Genomic DNA, 18,762 nt, shown 5'->3' on the forward strand with positions numbered 1-18,762 from the left:
TCTCCCTGCCTCACCCTCAGTTTGTACCCCGAGTTTCTGCTCAGGGCCTCTCTTGGTCTCCCTGGTTCTTAAACTGACTGCTATGCTTTGCAGTCCTCGCCTTACACTGATGCGTGTCCCGTTCCTCCTGCCTCACTCATTAACTGGCTATGCTTGGTAAGCCCCGTATTCTTTTTTTTTTTTTTAAAGAATAGTTTTATTGATTTTTAAGAGATAGAGAAGAGAGAAACATTGATATTAGAGGAACATCTAATATGGGCTGCCTCCTGCATGCCTCCTCCCTGGGATCAAGCCCAAAACCTGGACATGTGCCCTGACTGAAAATCGAACTAGCAACCTGTCAGTGTAAGGGATGATACCCAACCAACGGAGCCACACCGGCTAGGCCTAGGCCCCATATTTTCAGAGAACATTTCAGGTTCCCCATCTGTTCCCGCCTCATTCAAGGAGTGAGCCTTCCTCCAGTTTGTCTTATGCTGTCTCTACATTGGCTCTGACCTCTGTGCTGGAAAGCACCAAGCCAGGTTGAGTCCTCCATCCCTTACTGGATGTCAGACCTCCATCCTCACAACCCCATAACTCTTATGGAACAAATGTTACTCTTGCTTACATTAGAGTTACCTCCCGTATTGGTGATATCTCCTACCCATCCCCAAGCTGGAAGCTTTGGGGACAGATACTGCTCTGGTTCATGTTTCTATGGCTTCTAGCATCTGACACAATGCTTTGTCTAAAGTAAACTCTTAATAACTATTTTCTGAAATGAATGTATTTGACTGGGATCATTATTTCCCTAAGGCCCAGCTGGTGTGGCTCAATAGTTGAGCATCGACCTATGAACCAGGAGGTCACAGTTCGATTCTTGGTGGGGCCACGTGCCTGAGTTGTGGGCTCGCTTCCCAGTAGGGAATGTGCAGGAGACAGCCGATCAATGATTCTCTCTCATCATTGATGTTTCAATCTCTCTTTCCCTCTCCCTTTGCCTCTGAAATCAGTAAAAATATATATTTAAAAAAAACAATTTGTGAAGGAGCTGCACATATGATCTCTGAGTCAGGAAACTTGGCTTTGAGCTTACCCTTGTTAACCTCAGTTTTTCTAGCCCTCATTCTCTTCATCTTTCAAATGAGAGGTTTGGACCAGATGATTTTCAGAGTTCCTGCTATGTTCTTAAATTCTAAGATTGTTTTAATGCCTCAAGTGAGAATGCTGGTTTGTTTTCACAGTTCCTCAAATAAACAATCTTTGCTCCGAGAAGAGAGATATGCTATTCAGAGTGACAAAGTTTGAGTTGCTGGGATGACAGTGAGCAGGCAGCCCTATCCTGCCCTAGCTTGCCCTGCTTGGGGGCAGCAAGCTGCTCAAACTGCACCCAATCAGGGAGCAGGAAACTGGTCCCATGCACTCGGATGACAGCAGGTGACGTGGGAGCAAATGAAGGGCGAGAAGAGAAACGGAAGGCACTTCCTTAAAGAGGGCAGTTTCTAAGAAAAGAAAGACGTAATGAGTGAAGAACCATTTCTTTGACACCACTCCTGATATGGATGACAGGAAAGCCATTACGAGTTACTGTCATTGAAAGTAGGTGTGGTGGCAAGTGGAAGCAGAAGGAAATAAAACACAAACACAAATAAAAACATGAGGAAGCTCCCAAATCATCTCCTCGTTTCAAATAGCTGTAGCTAGACTTTATCTTTTGCCCTTGTGTTCTCTCTCTAACTACCCCACCCCCCAATCGAGGTCTCAGAGGTCCTTATGACTAAAAAACAAAACAAAACAAAAGGCAAGGGGAGGGGAGTTTTCTAAACTCTCCCCAGTCCGAGTCCAGTCACTGAAACAGAAGTTACTCCTGTGCTGTGAAACAAATAGCACGTGTGACTCAGAGATGGGGACACAGTATTTTGATGCTCAGTTAAGACATCTTGTAATCCCACGGCGCGAATGGTCAGATTCTACCTCACTTGAGTGTAACCCCCAGGGCCCGAGGACATGGCTCCAGTGGTGCTTGGGGACCAGTGAGTTTCGTGCTTCTGCTCCGGCCTTGTTTCTGCTGCCGTGGTGCTGCCTCAGCTACCCACGACCTGCATGGAGTTGCTGCTGCCAGGGGCACAGGCGCCCTCTGTTCTGTGAGTGACAGCCCCAACGTCACCACTCCGGCTGTGCGAAGACACTGCTCTCCCCTTAGCTAGTTTTTCTAAAGCACAAGGCAGATCCTGTCCCAACTGTTCGAGATACGACCAAGGCCAGGGTGCATTGTCTAGCAGGTGCTCCAGGGCTAGGAGTCAGAGTGTGGAAGTCGAGTTGAAGAGAATGCCTTTACTCTCAATGATTTTCCTCACTTTGAACAAACCAGATTACAGTCGTCCCCCAAACGACGTAATAGTTACTGAGCACCTCTCATGTGGCAACCACAGTGCTCTGCGTGACCTCTTCGCAACCATCTTTTTTAAAAAAATCTTTATTGTTGAAAGTGTTGCAGGTGTTCCCTTTTTTCCTCATTGATCCCCTTCTAGGCCACACCTGCCCCCTTTCCCTTTTTAATGACTTAAAACAACAGAAATTTATTATCTTAAAGTTCTAGAGGTCCGAAGTCTGAAATGAGTCTCACTGGGCTCAATTCAAGGTGCCAGTAGGTCCCGGCTCCTTTTGGGGGACCGTCTGTTTCCTTGCTCTTTCTGGCTTCTACAGGCTTCCCAGGTTCACAGGCTTGGGGCCTCTTCCTCCAGTTTCGAAACCAGCAGCGGGCGATGGGTCGAATATTTCTCACAGTTCTTCCGAGAGACAGATGGTTCTTTTTTTAAATATGCTTTTTTAAAAATTGATTTTAGACAGAGAGGCAGGGAGAAACATCAGCTGCCTCCTGCACGCCCCCTACTGGGGATCAAGCCCACAACCCAGGCATGTGCCCTGACCGGGAATCCAACCTGGGTGCACCAGATGATGCGCCACCAACTGAGCCACCCCGGCCAGGGCCAGATTATTCTTCTGCTGTCCTGTCTCCTTCTCTGACTCCACAACAATGATCTTTGAAACCATTTGCAGATCAACAAACCAACATTGTTTACAGGGATTTCAGTGGAGGGCTGTCTGACCAGAGGGACCCAGGGTTTTTCCACCACAAGCGCTGCACAGACCGAAAATCAAATGTCAACATAGCTTTCAAAAATAATGTCCACTTTATCAAAAGGCTTTTAGGAGAAATTTCTTTCAATAAGAATCTCACCTACTTCATTTACAGTTGATTCCAATTTATAAAAATAAATGGAATAGCAAGAGTTTTCAGAAATGGTTAGCTTATTAAAAAAAACAGGTTCACTGACAGTTTTAAAGGTGTGTGTGTTTAAATAACAGGTGCTAATGCCAAGAAAATTCATACAAGACTCTTAAAACTAATATTTTATTCAATTATTTACATAGCAGTCATTGTGAACATATTCGCTCCCTATACTGCTCTCCACCACCTTGGATTTCTCCATCTGAAATATGGGGAAACGTGCCTGGTTTGGAAATTTACTTTGGGGAACTATAAGGGCCATGTTTCTCCTTTTACCCCTAGGTAGTAACATGAGCCTGTTTTGGATTAGGGAGCTATTTCTCACATAAAAAAAAAAATAAGGTGATTGTATTAAGGGCCACACCCAGTTCCAATAGCCTTGTTCAGGCCTGTCCTTGCAGGAGTCAGAGCTTCCAGTCCTCACCTTCCATCTGCTCCAAATCTCTGAAATGGCGTCTCATGTAATAGATGGCAAATCAACTTACCTTTATTGCCCAAAACAAGAGTATTTCCTCTCTATCTCCTCCACCCGAAGAGTATAAGAACTCAGTGCCAAGCTTTCCAAACACCAGCTAGGCAGGGGTGGGCAAACTTTTTGACTCGAGGGCCACAATGGGTTCTTAAACTGGACCGGAGGGCCGGAACAAAAGCATGGATGGAGTGTTGGTGTGAACTAATATAAATTCAAAGTAAACATCATTACATAAAAGGGTACGGTCTTTTTTGTTTTTAGTTTTATTCATTTCAAACGGGCCGGATCCGGCCCGCAGGCCGTAGTTTGCCCACGGCTGAGCTAGAGAGAGATTCGTGTCTACCTGCTCTGTCGCTGTGCTTGCCACCACGGGGAGTGGCTACTGAATGCCAGATTCCATCTTCTTTGTGAGCAGCTCTTACGCTCAGATATTCACTGAGAGCCTTCTATGGACCAGGCCCGGGGGCTAGGCACAAGGATGTTGGTGGGAACACATTCGACATGGCTTCTGCCCGCCTGCGCTTTTCCCAGGATAATGGGGTGCAGGGGACGATGCCTTACAGAACCAGGGCCACAGACCGGCTGGAGGTGCTGCATGCTTGGGTTCCACAGAATCAGCTCTCCCTGGTCACATACAGGCTCACTCACGACACCTGCCCACCGCACGCCAGCCCCCTAATCATCCCCTTCGCTGGGAGCAAAGGGGCACGGAAAAGAGTCCTAACAAACAGGCCTCATCCAGGCTCCCCCAGTTCACCACGCTGATCTCACACCGAACCTGCCGAGGCCACGACCCTGGACTTCCAGCCTCCAGAACTGTGAGAAACAGATGCTTGCTGTTCCCAAGGAATCACTGTCCTCAGTTCCCCTGTGCTATCAGATTCTCACAACAAAACGCATGATGGGGCTGTGCAGAAGAATGCGGACTTTTTTACGTAATCTGTCTTTAAGTTGAAAGAAGAACCTGGTGAGGCAGGTTGCAAAGCCAAGGTGATAGATAGTGTGCACATTCTCCATTGCCTCAGATTGGGAAATTCAATAAAATCAGGTTGGGGCCTGCTTTCATCTCTGGAGAGGGTACTGCCAGTATCAGCACCAACGCCGCCTGTAGCAGCACCAGCACCGCCTGTAGCAGCACCAACGCCGCCTGTAGCAGCACCAGCACCGCCTGTAGCAGCACCAACGCCGCCTATAGCAGCACCAGCGCCGCCTGTAGCAGCACCAACGCCGCCTGTAGCAGCACCAGCACCGCCTGTAGCAGCACCAACGCCGCCTATAGCAGCACCAGCGCCGCCTGTAGCAGCACCAACGCCGCCTATAGCAGCATGCTTACTTCCAGGCTGCAGGTAACGCCGATGGCAGGCATCCTCTGGCCCTCTGTGAAGCACTAGGTGCACAGATCTTTATCTGAACGCCTCTCCCTCTGCCACACCTCTGTGTCCACATCTTCCTGGGCTCTCTGCCAGGGCTGATAAGAGAACAAGAAAAGTCTGGAGGCCTGGGCACAAGGCTTCTCTCTGCCACTTACTGTGTGAGTGTGACCTTGGGCAAATTATTTAGCATCTCTGAGGTCTCCTTATCCAAAAAGTGGAGAAAGCAATACAAAGCTCACAGGATTATTGGCGAGAGCAAATAAATGACCTGCTAAGTTGGTGTCGATGAGCAGTTGGTGTCGATGAGCAGTGTTAGACAAAGGCCGCTTGGTGATACTTTAGACTACTCCAGGCTCAGCACCTCTGTGTGTCCCTTCTCACCTCCCAGTCTCCTGGCCACACCACTGCTGGGACTGGCCAGCTGGGCAGCACAGGACACCTGACACCTGCCCAGGGGGACACGTGCCCCTGACATCTAATGGCTGATCATGAAACCAGGTCTGGCTCTCATCCCGAAGCTTCTGTGGACAAGGAAGGCAGAGGAGGATCCACCCACAGCGTGGGAAGGTGGTTAGGAGTTACAAGGTGTAGGCTCGTGTGTAGGGAGAGTAAGATCATCCACAGGGGAACCAATTCCAGACCTTCCCTGAGAGCCCTCAGAACTGACTTCAGGGTAGATGGCTCCTGGAACAAAGCAGACCCTTTTTTTTTTGTTTCAGCATCAAATTTATCAATCGGTAATTATCAACGGTGGTTATTCAAACTATGTATTTTAAAGTGATATTCAGCTAAAACTTTTCTATGTAGAAAATGAGCTTTAATGTTTATAAATTCTAAATAATGAGAAGAAATATACAAATCCACACAGGAAGCATTCTTGCTGAAGATGTTCAACCTGAGCATGATCATGAGGAAACAAACTCGCAGACTTCTAAAAAAATATCCATGCCATGGGAAGAAAGAAAAAAAACAAAGGAACTTTCCTAGATTAAAATATACTAAAGAAATATAATGACTAAATGCAAAATGTGAAACTTGATTGATTGATTGAAAAAAACTATATGAAATATTCTGGAAATAGTTGGAGAAATTTGATTGTGAAATATATAGATAAGAAACTGTAAAATTTTTTTTGGTATAAAGCTGATAATGAGATCCTATAGAAAATGTCTTTGTTCTTGAGGGATGCCAAATTGTACCAGTAAAAATAAACTTAGGCGTGAAGTATCATAATGTTTATGTTATTTTCCAGTGGTTTACCAAAAAATGTATATATTTACATATATAATGTTTTATATACACACACAAAAATAGAAAAACAAGTATGGCAAAATATTAAACAATGATTAATCTAGATGACAGGTATACAGGGATTCATATTACCATTCTTTCAAGTTCTCTGTAGGTTTGGAAAACTTCATAGAATAAAGTTGAAGAAATTGTATCTGTATGCTGTGCTCTTAAAATATTATATGAAGTTTTGCACTATCTTTTCATGTCATTTCTCAGTTGAGTGTATTATTGGCTACGTTTGCATACTGTATCACTGGGTTTTTTGCCCTCTTGGCTCCCAAGAAGGAACATTCCCATGAGCAATGCATACCCAGCCCTGGCCACATTCCCGGCAGGAATCTGTTCACAGGGTCGCTGGCTCGCTCTCCAACACGGAGCTTGGGGGCGGCGTGCCTGGTCTCGCCGGGTGTGCCCCGTGGCTGTGCCGCTTACCATGGTGCTTCTTCGTGTGGCAAGCGTGGCCGTTGGCATGTTTCTTGGCCGCTTGCTTTTTCATCCACTGCTTAACAGTGTGGCTGTGCGGGCTGACACAGATCCTCCGGTGCCTGACATGGAGGCTGCCAAAGAGGCCAGAAAAAGGTCACAGATAGAAAGAACAAGGAGTCGCTGACTCCCAGGCCGTTCCCATGCAGACCCCGCAGGTGCAGGCCTCCCCGCCGCCGGGCACTCACATGACGGCCGCCAAGTCGCAGTCCCCGTCAGCTCTCTGGATGCGACACATGTGCACTCTGTCCAGGAGCCGCCTGGGGACGTGATGGGAAACCGCAGTGCAGCAGCTGGAGGCGATGGGAAGTATGGCTGAAAGAGGACAAGAAAGCACATGTCACACCTTACAGTTTGTAGAACAACCGCCTGGTTCGCATCTTAAAGACTCCGGAGAGGTTGGCTGGTGTGGCTCAGTGGTTGAGCGTCGACCTCTGGATCAAGAGGTCACGGTTCAATTCCCAGTCAGGGCACATGCCCGGGTTGTGAGTTTGATCCCCAGTGCGGGGCGTGCAGGAGGCAGCCGATCAATGATTCTCTCTCATCATTGATATTTCTATCTCTCGCTCCTTCTTCCTTCCTCTCTGAAGTCAATAAAAGTATGTTTTAAAAAAAAAAGACTCCAGAGAAACAGAATGTTAATCCACTTGAGCGAGGGGCCGAAAGGGACCCACGGGTGGCTTGGTGGCAGACCCGGAGCAGGCCCCGGCTCTACCTTCCAGAACCTACACTGAATGGGGGGAGAGAAAACTAAGTACAGATGAAGCACAAACCAAGTGAAGAGAGGAAAGCCGCTCCGGACAGCCATGTGCTGGGGCTGCAGACAGACTTGGTAAAAGGTGGAAGAAGCAGGTTGACACAGTTCTGAAGAGAGCCCCACGCGGGCCCCGGAGCAGGTTTAAAAGTCCCCACCTAGCCCTAACTGGTTTGGCTCAGTGGATAGAGCGTCGGCCTGCGGACTGAAGGGTCCCAGGTTCGATTCCCGTCAAGGGCATGTACCTTGGTTGTGGGCACATCCCCAGTAGGGGGTGTGCAAGAGGCAGCTGATGGATGTTTCTCTCTCATCGATGTTTCTAACTCTCTATCCCTCTCCCTTCCTCTCTGTAAAAAATCAATAAAATATATTTTTAAAAAAAGAGAGATGTCCACTTCTCAAGCTCAGGAGGGTCACAAATGGCCCGGCCGGTGTGGCTCAGTGGTTGAGCGTCCACCTATGAACCAGAAGGTCACGGTTGGATTCCCAGTCGGGGCACATGCCCAGGTGGTGGGCTTGTTCCCCAGGTGGGGGGCGTGCAGGAGGCAGCTGATGATCGGTGATTCTCTTTTATCGTTGATGTTTCAGTCTCTCTCCCTTCCTCTCCAAAATCAATTTAAAAAAAAAAACATGGCCTTGTTTAAAAAAAAAAAAAGTCCCCACCTGGGAAGAACTTGGCCGAATCCTGAAGGATTCAATGGCTGGAGAAAAATGGAGACTTATCCAGACTAAAGCAAGTGCATGGTCAGGAGTCCATGAAGGCCTGGGGTGGGAGGGGGCCACTGGAAGAGGTCAATGGGGGGTGGGGGGGACATATGTAATACTTTAAACCAACAAACAAAAAGAGTCCTGAGGCTGGAAAGCACAGGCATAGAGAAGAGACCGCTGTCTGGATCGAGCAGCTAGGAAGGTGAGTGACGGGGAACATGAGGCACACCACGGAGGCCTTAATGTCAGCCTCAGGAGGTTTCGCTTCTGTGAAATGGGGACCATTAAAGAATTGAGAAAGGGGAAGGGTTTTAGGAAAACCCATGTTGCGGTGATAAGCACGATGGACTAAAGTGGGGAGAGACTGCGGCAGGAAGTCAAGCTGGGAGGGGCTGACCTTACCCAGAGGGAAGGGGACGAGGGTAACACATGTGAAGGGAAATCGCACCCCTGCTAAGTGTGTGTCTGCAGATTCCTGCCTGCCACAGGCGCACAGCACTCTCCTAGGCTTCCTAAGTGGCTAGTTACACAGTGGTTCTCAACCTTGGCTGCACATTAGAATCACCTGGGAATCTTTTTAAAATCCTGATTTCTGGGCCTCATCCTCCGGAAATTCTGTTTCTTTGTTACTAATGTTGTGGCCCCACCCCATAACAAAGAAACAGAATTTCCGGAGGATGAGGCCCAGAAATCAGGATTTTAAAAAGATTCCCAGGTGATTCTAATGTGCAGCCAAGGTTGAGAACCAGCGGGCTAGTACATTTCTTTTTAAAAAATTAGAAATTAAAACCAAGAGGCTGCAGGTGCAGCCTGGTAATAACAGAGGTTAGAATGTGAGGCTGAAAGAAATGATTTAAGCCGCTCTATGGTGTCAGCTGTAAGCAATAGAAGCGCCTGCCCTCTGGAGGGGAGAAGACCTCTGAGTCCATGCTCCGCCCACATGGAGACAGGCTCCTCACAGCGATGGAGTAGAGAGGACGTGAAATAAGATTATCTAGGTGACTCACTCTCTGGGCACCAAAATTTCCCACTGCCATTCATTCATCTATTCATTTAATTTTTTTAAATATATTTTTATTGATTTCAGAGAGGGAGAGAGAGAGAGAGAGAAACATCAATGATGAGAGAGAATCATTGATTGGCTGCCTCGAGCCTGCAACCCCAGCATATGCCCTTGACCAGAATTGAACCTGGGACCCTTCAGGGCCGGCACTCTATCCACTGAGCCAAACCAGCTAGGGCTATTCATTTAATTATTCAATAAACATTCACCGAACAGTTCCAGGCACAATGATACACTGGGGGGTACAAAAAATACATAAAACAATATGTCCCTGTCCTCAAGAGGCTGTGGTAGAGGAGACAGGCTTGGAGCTAAATGCTCAGGGAATAGCCGCATTGGCGCACTGTAACTGCACTTCTCAAATCTGTGCTCCTGGAGCTCCCACAAGCATAAAGACAGGGGCACAGGCATTCGAGACCATCTGTGTGTAGTAGTTAAATACATAATGGTACATTATAAGGATGAGGTAGGTCTATATATGTTAACACACGAATTTCATAATTTATTAAGTGGAAAAAATAAATTTCAATATAAGAACTACAAGTGATTCCATCTTCATTAAAAATATACATACACACAGAGGAAAAGATGTGGAAATATTTAGCCCCACTTTATAAGAAAAGACTACTTCTAGAAAGGAGACACATTTTCAACTAGCCTGCAATACCTGTGATTTTTTAAAACTTCCAGTGCTAGGCAGATTGGAACGAATCCTATAGAAACACAGAAGACTACAGAACACCACCCAGGGAGGATGGGAGGTGCCGGGGTTCTTGTCCCAGCATCAAGAAGGATTCAGGAATCTGGAGAAGGGGCTGTGTGTAGATGACATAGGAATCCAGAGACTAATAAAGAATCCGGAGACAGAGATATAATTGTGAAAGGCATTGGGGGCCAGAGGACCTTCAGCTAAAGGAACTGAAGACTCCCTCCTTGTCTAGGACCCTTGCTTTTATTAACACAATTTGTCCTTAAACAAGGTGGAGATAATATACTCCAAAGGGTAAGGTTTCAAAGGGCACAGAAGCATTGTCAGTTTGGGGACTAGCCTACGGCTGTACAGGTGTTTGGCCAGTAGGAGGCAATGACATATAGATTAAGATGCCCTTTAGCTGTCTGGCAGCCACAATCAGTTTCCTATTCAGGTTTGGGGAAATGCCTTTAGCCATTCCCAGCAGGTGACTACATGTGTGACTCAACCCTGCTGAGTCCCCAAGTTTCATCAACCTTTTGATGAAACTCTTGAAATTATGACATGCTGGAATTGGTCTACAGCAGGGAGGCATCAAAGGACGTGAAGTTTGGACTCAGTTTTGGAGGAGGGGTCAGCGTTCACTGGTTGAAAGTGGGGGGAGGGAGGGGGAACATTCCTAGTAGCAGGGACTTCATACCCAGAACCCTGGTGTGGAAGAGAACAGAAGACTTCATCTCACAGAATCTGAGTCACATTTGAGGAATCTGGTGTCTTAAACAGGGACAAGTCTCCTCTGGCAAGATTCTTATCAACGACAGTCCAAGGAGCAGGCTCGGCAGTGACTTCGGGTCTTGTCCAGGGCCTGGGGAAAGTGCCTTGACCTTGGTCCCAGACCCTCAAGGACGATCTGTGTCATGTTCACTGGAGCTCTCTCCCTCCAGAAAGAAAGACTTGCACCTGCTCCCCCCCGCCTTCCTGTCCTCACAGCTCAGTGCTGCTCCTTTCAGAACAGAATCTCAGCTTGATATAAATCAGTGACAACCTAGCTGCAGCCCAGGACATCTATATCTCAATTCTCAGGGAATTAACACATACATACAACCTCCAAGTAGACATTAATTATATATCTACACGAATTCACTTACAAAAATGTATGTCTTCAATGACTACTAAACCACGCATTTAAATGAATAGATGTAGTTGGAATACACCCACATAAGCCAAATAAATTGTTAAGTTCTGCTCAGCCTCACTTCTGTTCTCAGTTAGTGTCACCCAGACCTGCGGCAGCCCAAGAAAGGAAAATGTTGACATTGCCCGGGGCAAGCTATTTCATGCCACAGGGATCTCTCTGCTCCCCTCTCAATCTAGAGCCAGTAAGAATTTTCTGAGCTGTTACAGGTGTAAGGAGTGTGTGTAAGGCGCACCCAACGCCACCCAACCAGATTCGCTGGAATAGGAAAAGCATCGTTCATTCAGCAAAGAGGCATCGAGGTCCCCTCTGTGCCAGCCCTGAACTCTGCATCAGAAATAAACCAGGCATAGTGTCTGCCCTCGAGGGAGGAAGGCAGTTAAACAAGTAATCACAACACAGCAGACGTGTTGACAGGCATGTTCACCGTGTGGTGGGATCATAAGGGGCAGAAGCCAGATTCAAAGAGCCACATACTGTCTGACTCCGTTTATATGAAGTGTCCAGAACAGGCGGATCCATAGCAACAGAAAGGGGACTAGTGGTGTCCAGGGGCTGGCATGGGGGTGGGGAGTGACTGCTTACAGGAACGGGGTCTCTTTTGGGGGCGATGGAATGTGCTGGAATTAGAGGTGACGATTGCATAATTCAGCGAAGGCACTGAAAACCACTCAATGGTGAATTTTATGGTAGGTGAATTATATTTCAACTTTATAAAAAATGCTATAGGAGAACAGCACATTGGTTGTCCTTACACTTATTAACACATTTATTTCTTCAAACTAATTGTATTTTTTCCCTCTCGCTATGCTGTGCTGCTTATTCACCAAGTCAAACTGTTTTAATATTCCCCCCAAATTTGGGAGTTTATCCATGTGTCCATCTTACTATATAAGAATCACTAGCTAGCCGAAACCGGTTTGGCTCAGTGGATAGAGCGTCGGCCTGCGGACTCAAGGGTCCCAGGTTCGATTCCGGTCAAGGGCATGTACCTGGGTTGCGGGCACATCCCCAGTGGGAGATGTGCAGGAGGCAGCTGATCGATGTTTCTCTCTCATCGATGTTTCTAACTCTCTATCCCTCTCCCTTCCTCTCTGTAAAAAATCAATAAAATATATTAAAAAAAAAAAAAAGAATCACTAGCTATGTCTATATGACATAGCTATGACTATGTCTATGACTTCTTCTGTGTGAGTCACTATGCTAGGGATGGAGGTAGAAGACAAAGAGTTACTAGCTTCAAAGAGCTCATACACAGACCACTGCTGGCTTGTGACCCAGGAAACCATAAAAGAGGAAATGGCTTTCTGAGTCATAAGCACACCTGTGTGTTTAAGAGTTTGAGTTGTCTGAGTGCTGACATCAATTCGAGAAGTAGTTATGTTGGCTGATGTGACCGGTGCCCTAATGAGGAATTCCGAAATACATATAAGGCTAGAATCCTTTGAAAGTTTTTGAGGAGTTAGGCAATGAAGAATGGTATCAGGGTGGCTTGGACTAGTGGTCACTAGGGCAATGGGAAGGTTCTTTTGGACAATGTCGCCCCCTAGAGGTTTTCTCATGCAGTCTTCAGTCAGAATATTTCCATTTTTAAAGAGAGGTCAGCAACTTCCTCTGATTTCCACACCGGAGAGATTTAGCAGAGGCAGTCAAGTTGAAAACGGAATTACAGTGGGGCCTTGACTTACGAGTTTAATTCGTTCCGAGACCGAGCTGGTTAAGGAGCTCGTTAACTCAAATTACTCTATCAACTCAATGCAAAAAATTGGCCGAGAGACAACTGGTATCTCAAAAAACTCGTTAGTCGGGACACTCATAAGTCAAGGCCCCACTGTAGTTGACATTTCTTCTGCATTGACATCATTTTTATTCATATGATACGTTTACTTGTTTGTGGAAGCAAGCTGATAAGGAATTCAGAAAACTAAGCCTTTCTACAAAAACTTCCATCTTGAATGCCACCATTGCAGGAGGCCAGGAACCCCAAGGAAAGAACCTGCTTTTGTTCTAAAACAGGAATTCACACAGGAATTCACCCTTACTGATGCAGTAGGGGTTCCCGAGAAGGGAATGTGAGAAAATCATTGCAAATAAGAGAGAGGTCTTGCAAAGCGGGCTTGACAAAGCAGCGGGCCCAGAGGTATGAACAAGCAAAGATCTGAGGTTCGTTGTGAGGCTTGATCCCCTTCACCCCCCCATCCCCACCCCACTCTGACCCCCTCCCCTAACTCTCCGGAGATGCCCCTTTGCTTTGGGAAGGACACTCCAGAGTGTCAGCCCAACAGTTCCCTGACAGGTGATTTATGAGAGCAGCACCTGCTGGCTAAGGCCAGTCCTCTGGGGGACGAAGGTGAGCACCAGAGGGCAGGGAGTGGGTTTGCAGCACCTGCCCAGCAGGTAGGGCCTCTGACCCTGTGGGAGACCAGCCTCTCTACCCTGTCAGTCCACCTCGCCCCGATTCTTAGAGGGGAAGGACTCTTCTCTAGGACCCACAATTTCAGAATTACCAAGAATGTTTGGGTTGGGGAATCATGGGAGAAACCTGTCATGACTGTCAGGCAAAACCAAAATTGGTTGGGGGAGGGGGGATCAGACCATCATAATGCCAGGGGCCAGTGAAGCCCAGACCAGGCAGGCTCCGTGGGTAACATCTGCCAGTGTATCCCCTCTCCTTGGTCTACTCCTCAATAATTAGCATTTCTCAAAGCTCCATCCATGACTTCCTACTTTTTTTTCCATCTATATCTTCTCAAGCTTTGTCAGTAACTTCAAAATATCTTTGTCTACTTTAACCTCTACCCCAAGACCCTGACATATATCCAACTGCTGTTCACCATGCACTTGGATATCTCACAGGCTCCCCTAACCTAATAAATGCTCAACCGAAGACATTCTCCCCTGCTGCTTTAACGTCACTCCTTTCCTCATCTCACTTAACCATCATGTACAGTCACCCAAGCCAAAACCCCGCATGTCATTCCAACCTCCTGCACCCACAGCCTGCCACAAACTCCTGTAAGTTTTACTTCCTGAACATTGCTCAGATTTGCCTCTCCCTTTTCATCCCTCCTACACTGCCCAAGTTCAAGACCTCATTCATTGGCTCTGGGCCTACTGAGCTCCCCAGTTGCCTCCTTTCTCCCAGTTTTGCCCATTCTCCACATGAACCTGTGGTTCCCTGGCTTCTCTGGCTTTCCTATATATAAAATAAAGGGTCCATATGACTGTCTTTTAAGACTCCCTCAGGACATCTTTCTACCCACACTACTGCACAGAGTCTACAGTTAATGCTACATAAATGTCTCTTGAGCTGAACCAAGTTATGTTGTAGTCCTGTATGTCTCATTTTACCTTGTTTAAGGCTTTTAATGCCATTTGAATATTTTTTCATTCTTTTAAGAAAAAAAGATTATCAAGGTCTTATGTACCAAATAGTGCCTTTTAGAAACATACCATCCCTCTACCCTCAAGCAATTAGGGGTCAACTCAATATAAAATAAATGATCTGTCCATTATACTTAATGTTTTAAAGATATTAGTATCTCATGAAATGCATTACTATTTGTCTTATTAACTATGGTGTTATTGCTATTGATTCTGTTAATTCTGAGTTGTTATCATTGTGGTTTCCAGTATTAAGTGGAATGAGTGACTTGCTATGAATGTCCCTGATTTGGTTCTGTCAATTGATCCCCTTCACCCCCAGCCCCTCCCCTAACCCTTGGTCACTAAAGGCCTTAGAGAGTTCTGTGTTCAAGACATATTAAGAGGAACTCTAAGGCACTACACATCAAACCTGGGGTATAAAAATTAGTTTCTGGGTTTTAGGGAAAGGATACTGTTACCGCAGAGATGTAAACCCGCTTCCTAACTCTTCCTTGGATATATTGCACAATCTCTTGCTACTCACGTGTGGTCCCCAGAGCTGCAGCAATGGCATCAGTGGGGGGCTTATCAGAAATGCACTGGTATAAAGGGCACAGCAACATGAAAACAGGGCAAAGACACCTGCCATTGCTGGAGAAAGGACTCCCGGGGTAAAGAAGACATGATGAGAAAGGTTCACTTGGCTGCTGGCAGTATCTCAAGTCTATGACTGCAATTTAAGAAGGGCAATGCATAAATAAACACAATGAGCTGAATGTGGCTGGTTAGAGACACACTTCCCCATTCTAGTGGACTTCATGCCTTATGGAGACATGTTACACATCACACATGGATGCCTACAAACAAAGATGTCCTTTGCTGCCACCAAGCAGGCAGGAAGGACTCACCAAGCCATGATGCACGAAATGCTAAGCCCAAATAAAGTCCTCCCTGGTGCTTTCCGGAACCTGGGACAATGTTTGGGTAATGGAGAGTGATGAGGGTTTTTCTTTACCTTAATATGAAGCCTCTTGGCCCCCAGCACTTCCCATAGCATGGACACTGGAGTGGCCAGGGGGTAGCCCAGACGGGGGTGGGTGATTCGGGGCTGCAGAGATACACTGAGAGGTGTGACCGCACAGTTGAGCAAATGGAGACAGCCAACCAGGTTCGATTCCTGGCTCTGCCGCATACCAGCTGATGCTGGGTGAGTTACTTAATTCTCTGTGTCTCCGTTTCTTTGTCTGTAATATTAGGGATGGGTAATAGCACTACTTTACAGGGTTGCTGTGAAGATTGCATGAGTTTGTGCACTTAAGTGCTTAGACCAGGAGTGACAAATAGTACATACCCAATAAGTGGAAACAAACAGAAAAAAAACACATCCGGAGGCCAACATGCAGCACAGTCCCTGCCCCACAGTAGGCACCCGGTGTCTACTCGGTGCCTGTGGGATGTGTCGATGTATTGCCCCTCCACTTCAAAGTCATCCTACTGGCCAATTCTGTGAAATTAAAATGAAGATGGGCCCCTGAAAGACATTTCCTTCGCCAGCTGTCGTGCCGTTGCACTTTGACGGTAGAGGGCGCTAGAGAGACATTGCAGGGAGAGAGTTTTCCTGGCTCAAGCAAGGGCACTTCTCTAGCACCAGGCTCTGGAGAGCACAGCAGCCAGCAGCGCCCCCTCCCGGTGGCTTCGGAGCCGAGCGCCTCCACTGAGACAACTCCGTGGGAAAAACTTCCCCCTGCAAACTGGAGGGCTGACCAAGTGATTTTTTTTCACCTTAAGGTGAGCCATGTCGGTAAGCTAAAGGGTGCAGGATCCCTCCCTTGAAAACTGTGCAGAACAACTTCTGAGCACAAACGTGTATTCTTGGGAACCCTCCCTAGTGAGTCTCCTGTGGTTAAAACAAACAAAAGCTACTTTTCTTTAAGGATGCAAACAGCGCAGTCTCCAGCCAGTATCTGTGCAGTGAGGAGCCATCCTAACCTGAGGCAGCGGATTGCCAGTCAGAAGGAATCCCCAGCCTGCACCTGGTGGACACAGCCAGGCCCACAAAGCCTGAGACCGTGGCTCTAAGTAATCTGGCTCAGGGCCAGAGAGTGCACGAGAGACATTTTTATGGGCTCAATATTGAGTTCTGGGAGCCGGTAGCTGTGTCAGCGGGTGTGGAGTATGCCCTCTTGTCTTTGGGTGGAATCCAAGGCTTTTAACTGTGGGCAAGTCGGCTGTTTCCTGATTGATGCCGATCAAACAAAGGTGTTTGGTGGCAGCAAAGGACACCTTTGTTTGTAGATCAAATGCCGAACACTTTGGGAATGCCAATCACTGGGCCATCACACCAGAGTGGCCATTAAAGGGACCATTAAGATAAGGGAACAGTTAATGCCTAGAGGAACAACATGTATTTCCCTGTGTCCCAAACTGGCGCAGGCCACTTCCCTCTTCCCTCCCCCAGCCTGGACAATGGCCAAGGCCACTCAGTGTCCCTCCCTCCTTCCCCCGCTCCCTCCTGGGCCTTCCCGGGCCTGCCCAGTGAATCCCCACCGGCCTCCACAGGGCACCTGCGACACAGACACTGACGTTGGCCACGAGAAGCAGTGGGGCTGCCCCTCTCAGTTCCACAGCTGGTCTCGGGCCTTCCCTCCATATTTTAACCCATCACTTACTTTGAAAGGGCAGAGGTGAGGGCTTCTCAGACAATGTGATTTTCCTCGACCCAAACGGCCTTAGTGAAAGCCCTGAGATTAACCCAAGAAACTACTGTCGTGTCTCCTCGGCTCCCTTTCTTTCTTTCATCACCACTATTCCTTTGCTTTAAAAAATAAGTAAATTTGCCCTAACTGGTTTGGCTCAGTGGATAGAGCGTCGGCCTGCGGACTGAAGGGTCCCAGGTTCAATTCTGGTCAAGGGCATGTACCTTGGTTGCCGGCACATCCCCAGTGGGGAGTGTGCAGGAGGCAGCTGATCGATGTTTCTCTTTCATCGATGTTTCTAATGCTCTATCCCTCTCCTTACTCTCTGTAAAAAAAAAACAACAATAAAAATATATTTTAAAAAATAATAAGTACATGTAATAAAAAATTTTAAAAAAATTCTTATTGATTTAAGAGAGGTAGGGAGAGATGGAAACATCAATGACAAGAGAGAATCATTGACCGGCTGCCTCCTGCACACCTCACACTGGGGATCGAGCCCACAACCCGACCGGGAATGGAACCATGACCTCTTGGTTCATAGGTCGACACTCAACCACTGAGCCATGCTGGCCGGGCACCACTGTTCCTTTTCAAACACCTCTGTGTGCTCCTGTCCCCCCTCTCTGGCAGGACTCAGTCCCTGGGACCCTGAGCCTTGGGCCTGGCAGGGCTTCTCATTGCCCTGTGCTCTCCGCCTGCCCTCCCTCCCCGGTCCTGCAGGCGGTTCAGCCCCTGCTGCTGTGGGGACAGCTGGAACCCGGTCAGGAGGCTGAAGGGAGATACTTATGTGAATAAACATTTGCCAAAACGCACTAGTTTAGATAAAGCCTCAGCAGGCAGACCTTTGAGAAACAGTGAAAGGGAGCCCTGAAATTTCAATGGTGAATTTTTCTGAAAAATTTTACAGAAACATATGAAAACCATTTGTCTTTGTCTTGATAAAATAGACTGATAGGAATGAAGAAGAGATTGATCGGATTTTTCCTGTGCTCGGTAACATACATCCAGAGCACAGTGCACCTCACTGGAGTCCCTGGACACAGGCCACCAGGAAGCAGCAGTGCATTGTGGCCAGATCTGATTGTTCAAGAGGAGATTTAAAATCCAATTTGCATACCTGTATGTGTGAGGAGTGGGTGTGAAATTGGTCTGTTGGCTTTTACATTTTCAAAAGCAGGTCAAATAAAACTCATACTTCACGTCTGGTCTGGATTTAGAGAATCTTTGCAGGGTAAAGTTTCAGAGAAGGAGATGGGAACAAAAGCAAGAGCTCAGTCAAGCTTTAAGCACCTGTGTTCGGGTTTCCTAAACACAGTAGAAAAGATCGCCTCCAGTCCAAACGCAGTTATCTTCTCCATCTATGTGTCAGCAGCTCACTGCTTAAGTTCTCT

General features: G+C 47.2%; 1 protein-coding gene across 1 annotated transcript; it reads right to left on the bottom strand.

Annotated features, from left to right (window-relative positions):
- Positions 1 to 5,182: 5,182 nt before the first annotated feature.
- Positions 5,183 to 17,360, bottom strand: CCL28 (C-C motif chemokine ligand 28). The gene is made up of 3 exons (XM_070411880.1): positions 17,342 to 17,360; positions 7,084 to 7,210; positions 5,183 to 6,969 (listed from the first exon to the last, which is right to left on the bottom strand). The coding sequence occupies exons 2-3, from the start codon at positions 7,131 to 7,133 to the stop codon at positions 6,756 to 6,758; spliced, it is 264 nt and encodes an 87-aa protein (XP_070267981.1). The 5' UTR covers positions 7,134 to 7,210; positions 17,342 to 17,360; the 3' UTR covers positions 5,183 to 6,755.
- Positions 17,361 to 18,762: the final 1,402 nt, after the last annotated feature.

The sequence above is a fragment of the Myotis yumanensis genome, unplaced genomic scaffold (assembly GCF_028538775.1).
Source record: "Myotis yumanensis isolate MYYU_CA2020_CCGP unplaced genomic scaffold, mMyoYum1.0.hap1 SCAF_4, whole genome shotgun sequence".
In the NCBI taxonomy this organism is placed as follows: Eukaryota; Metazoa; Chordata; class Mammalia; order Chiroptera; family Vespertilionidae; genus Myotis; species Myotis yumanensis.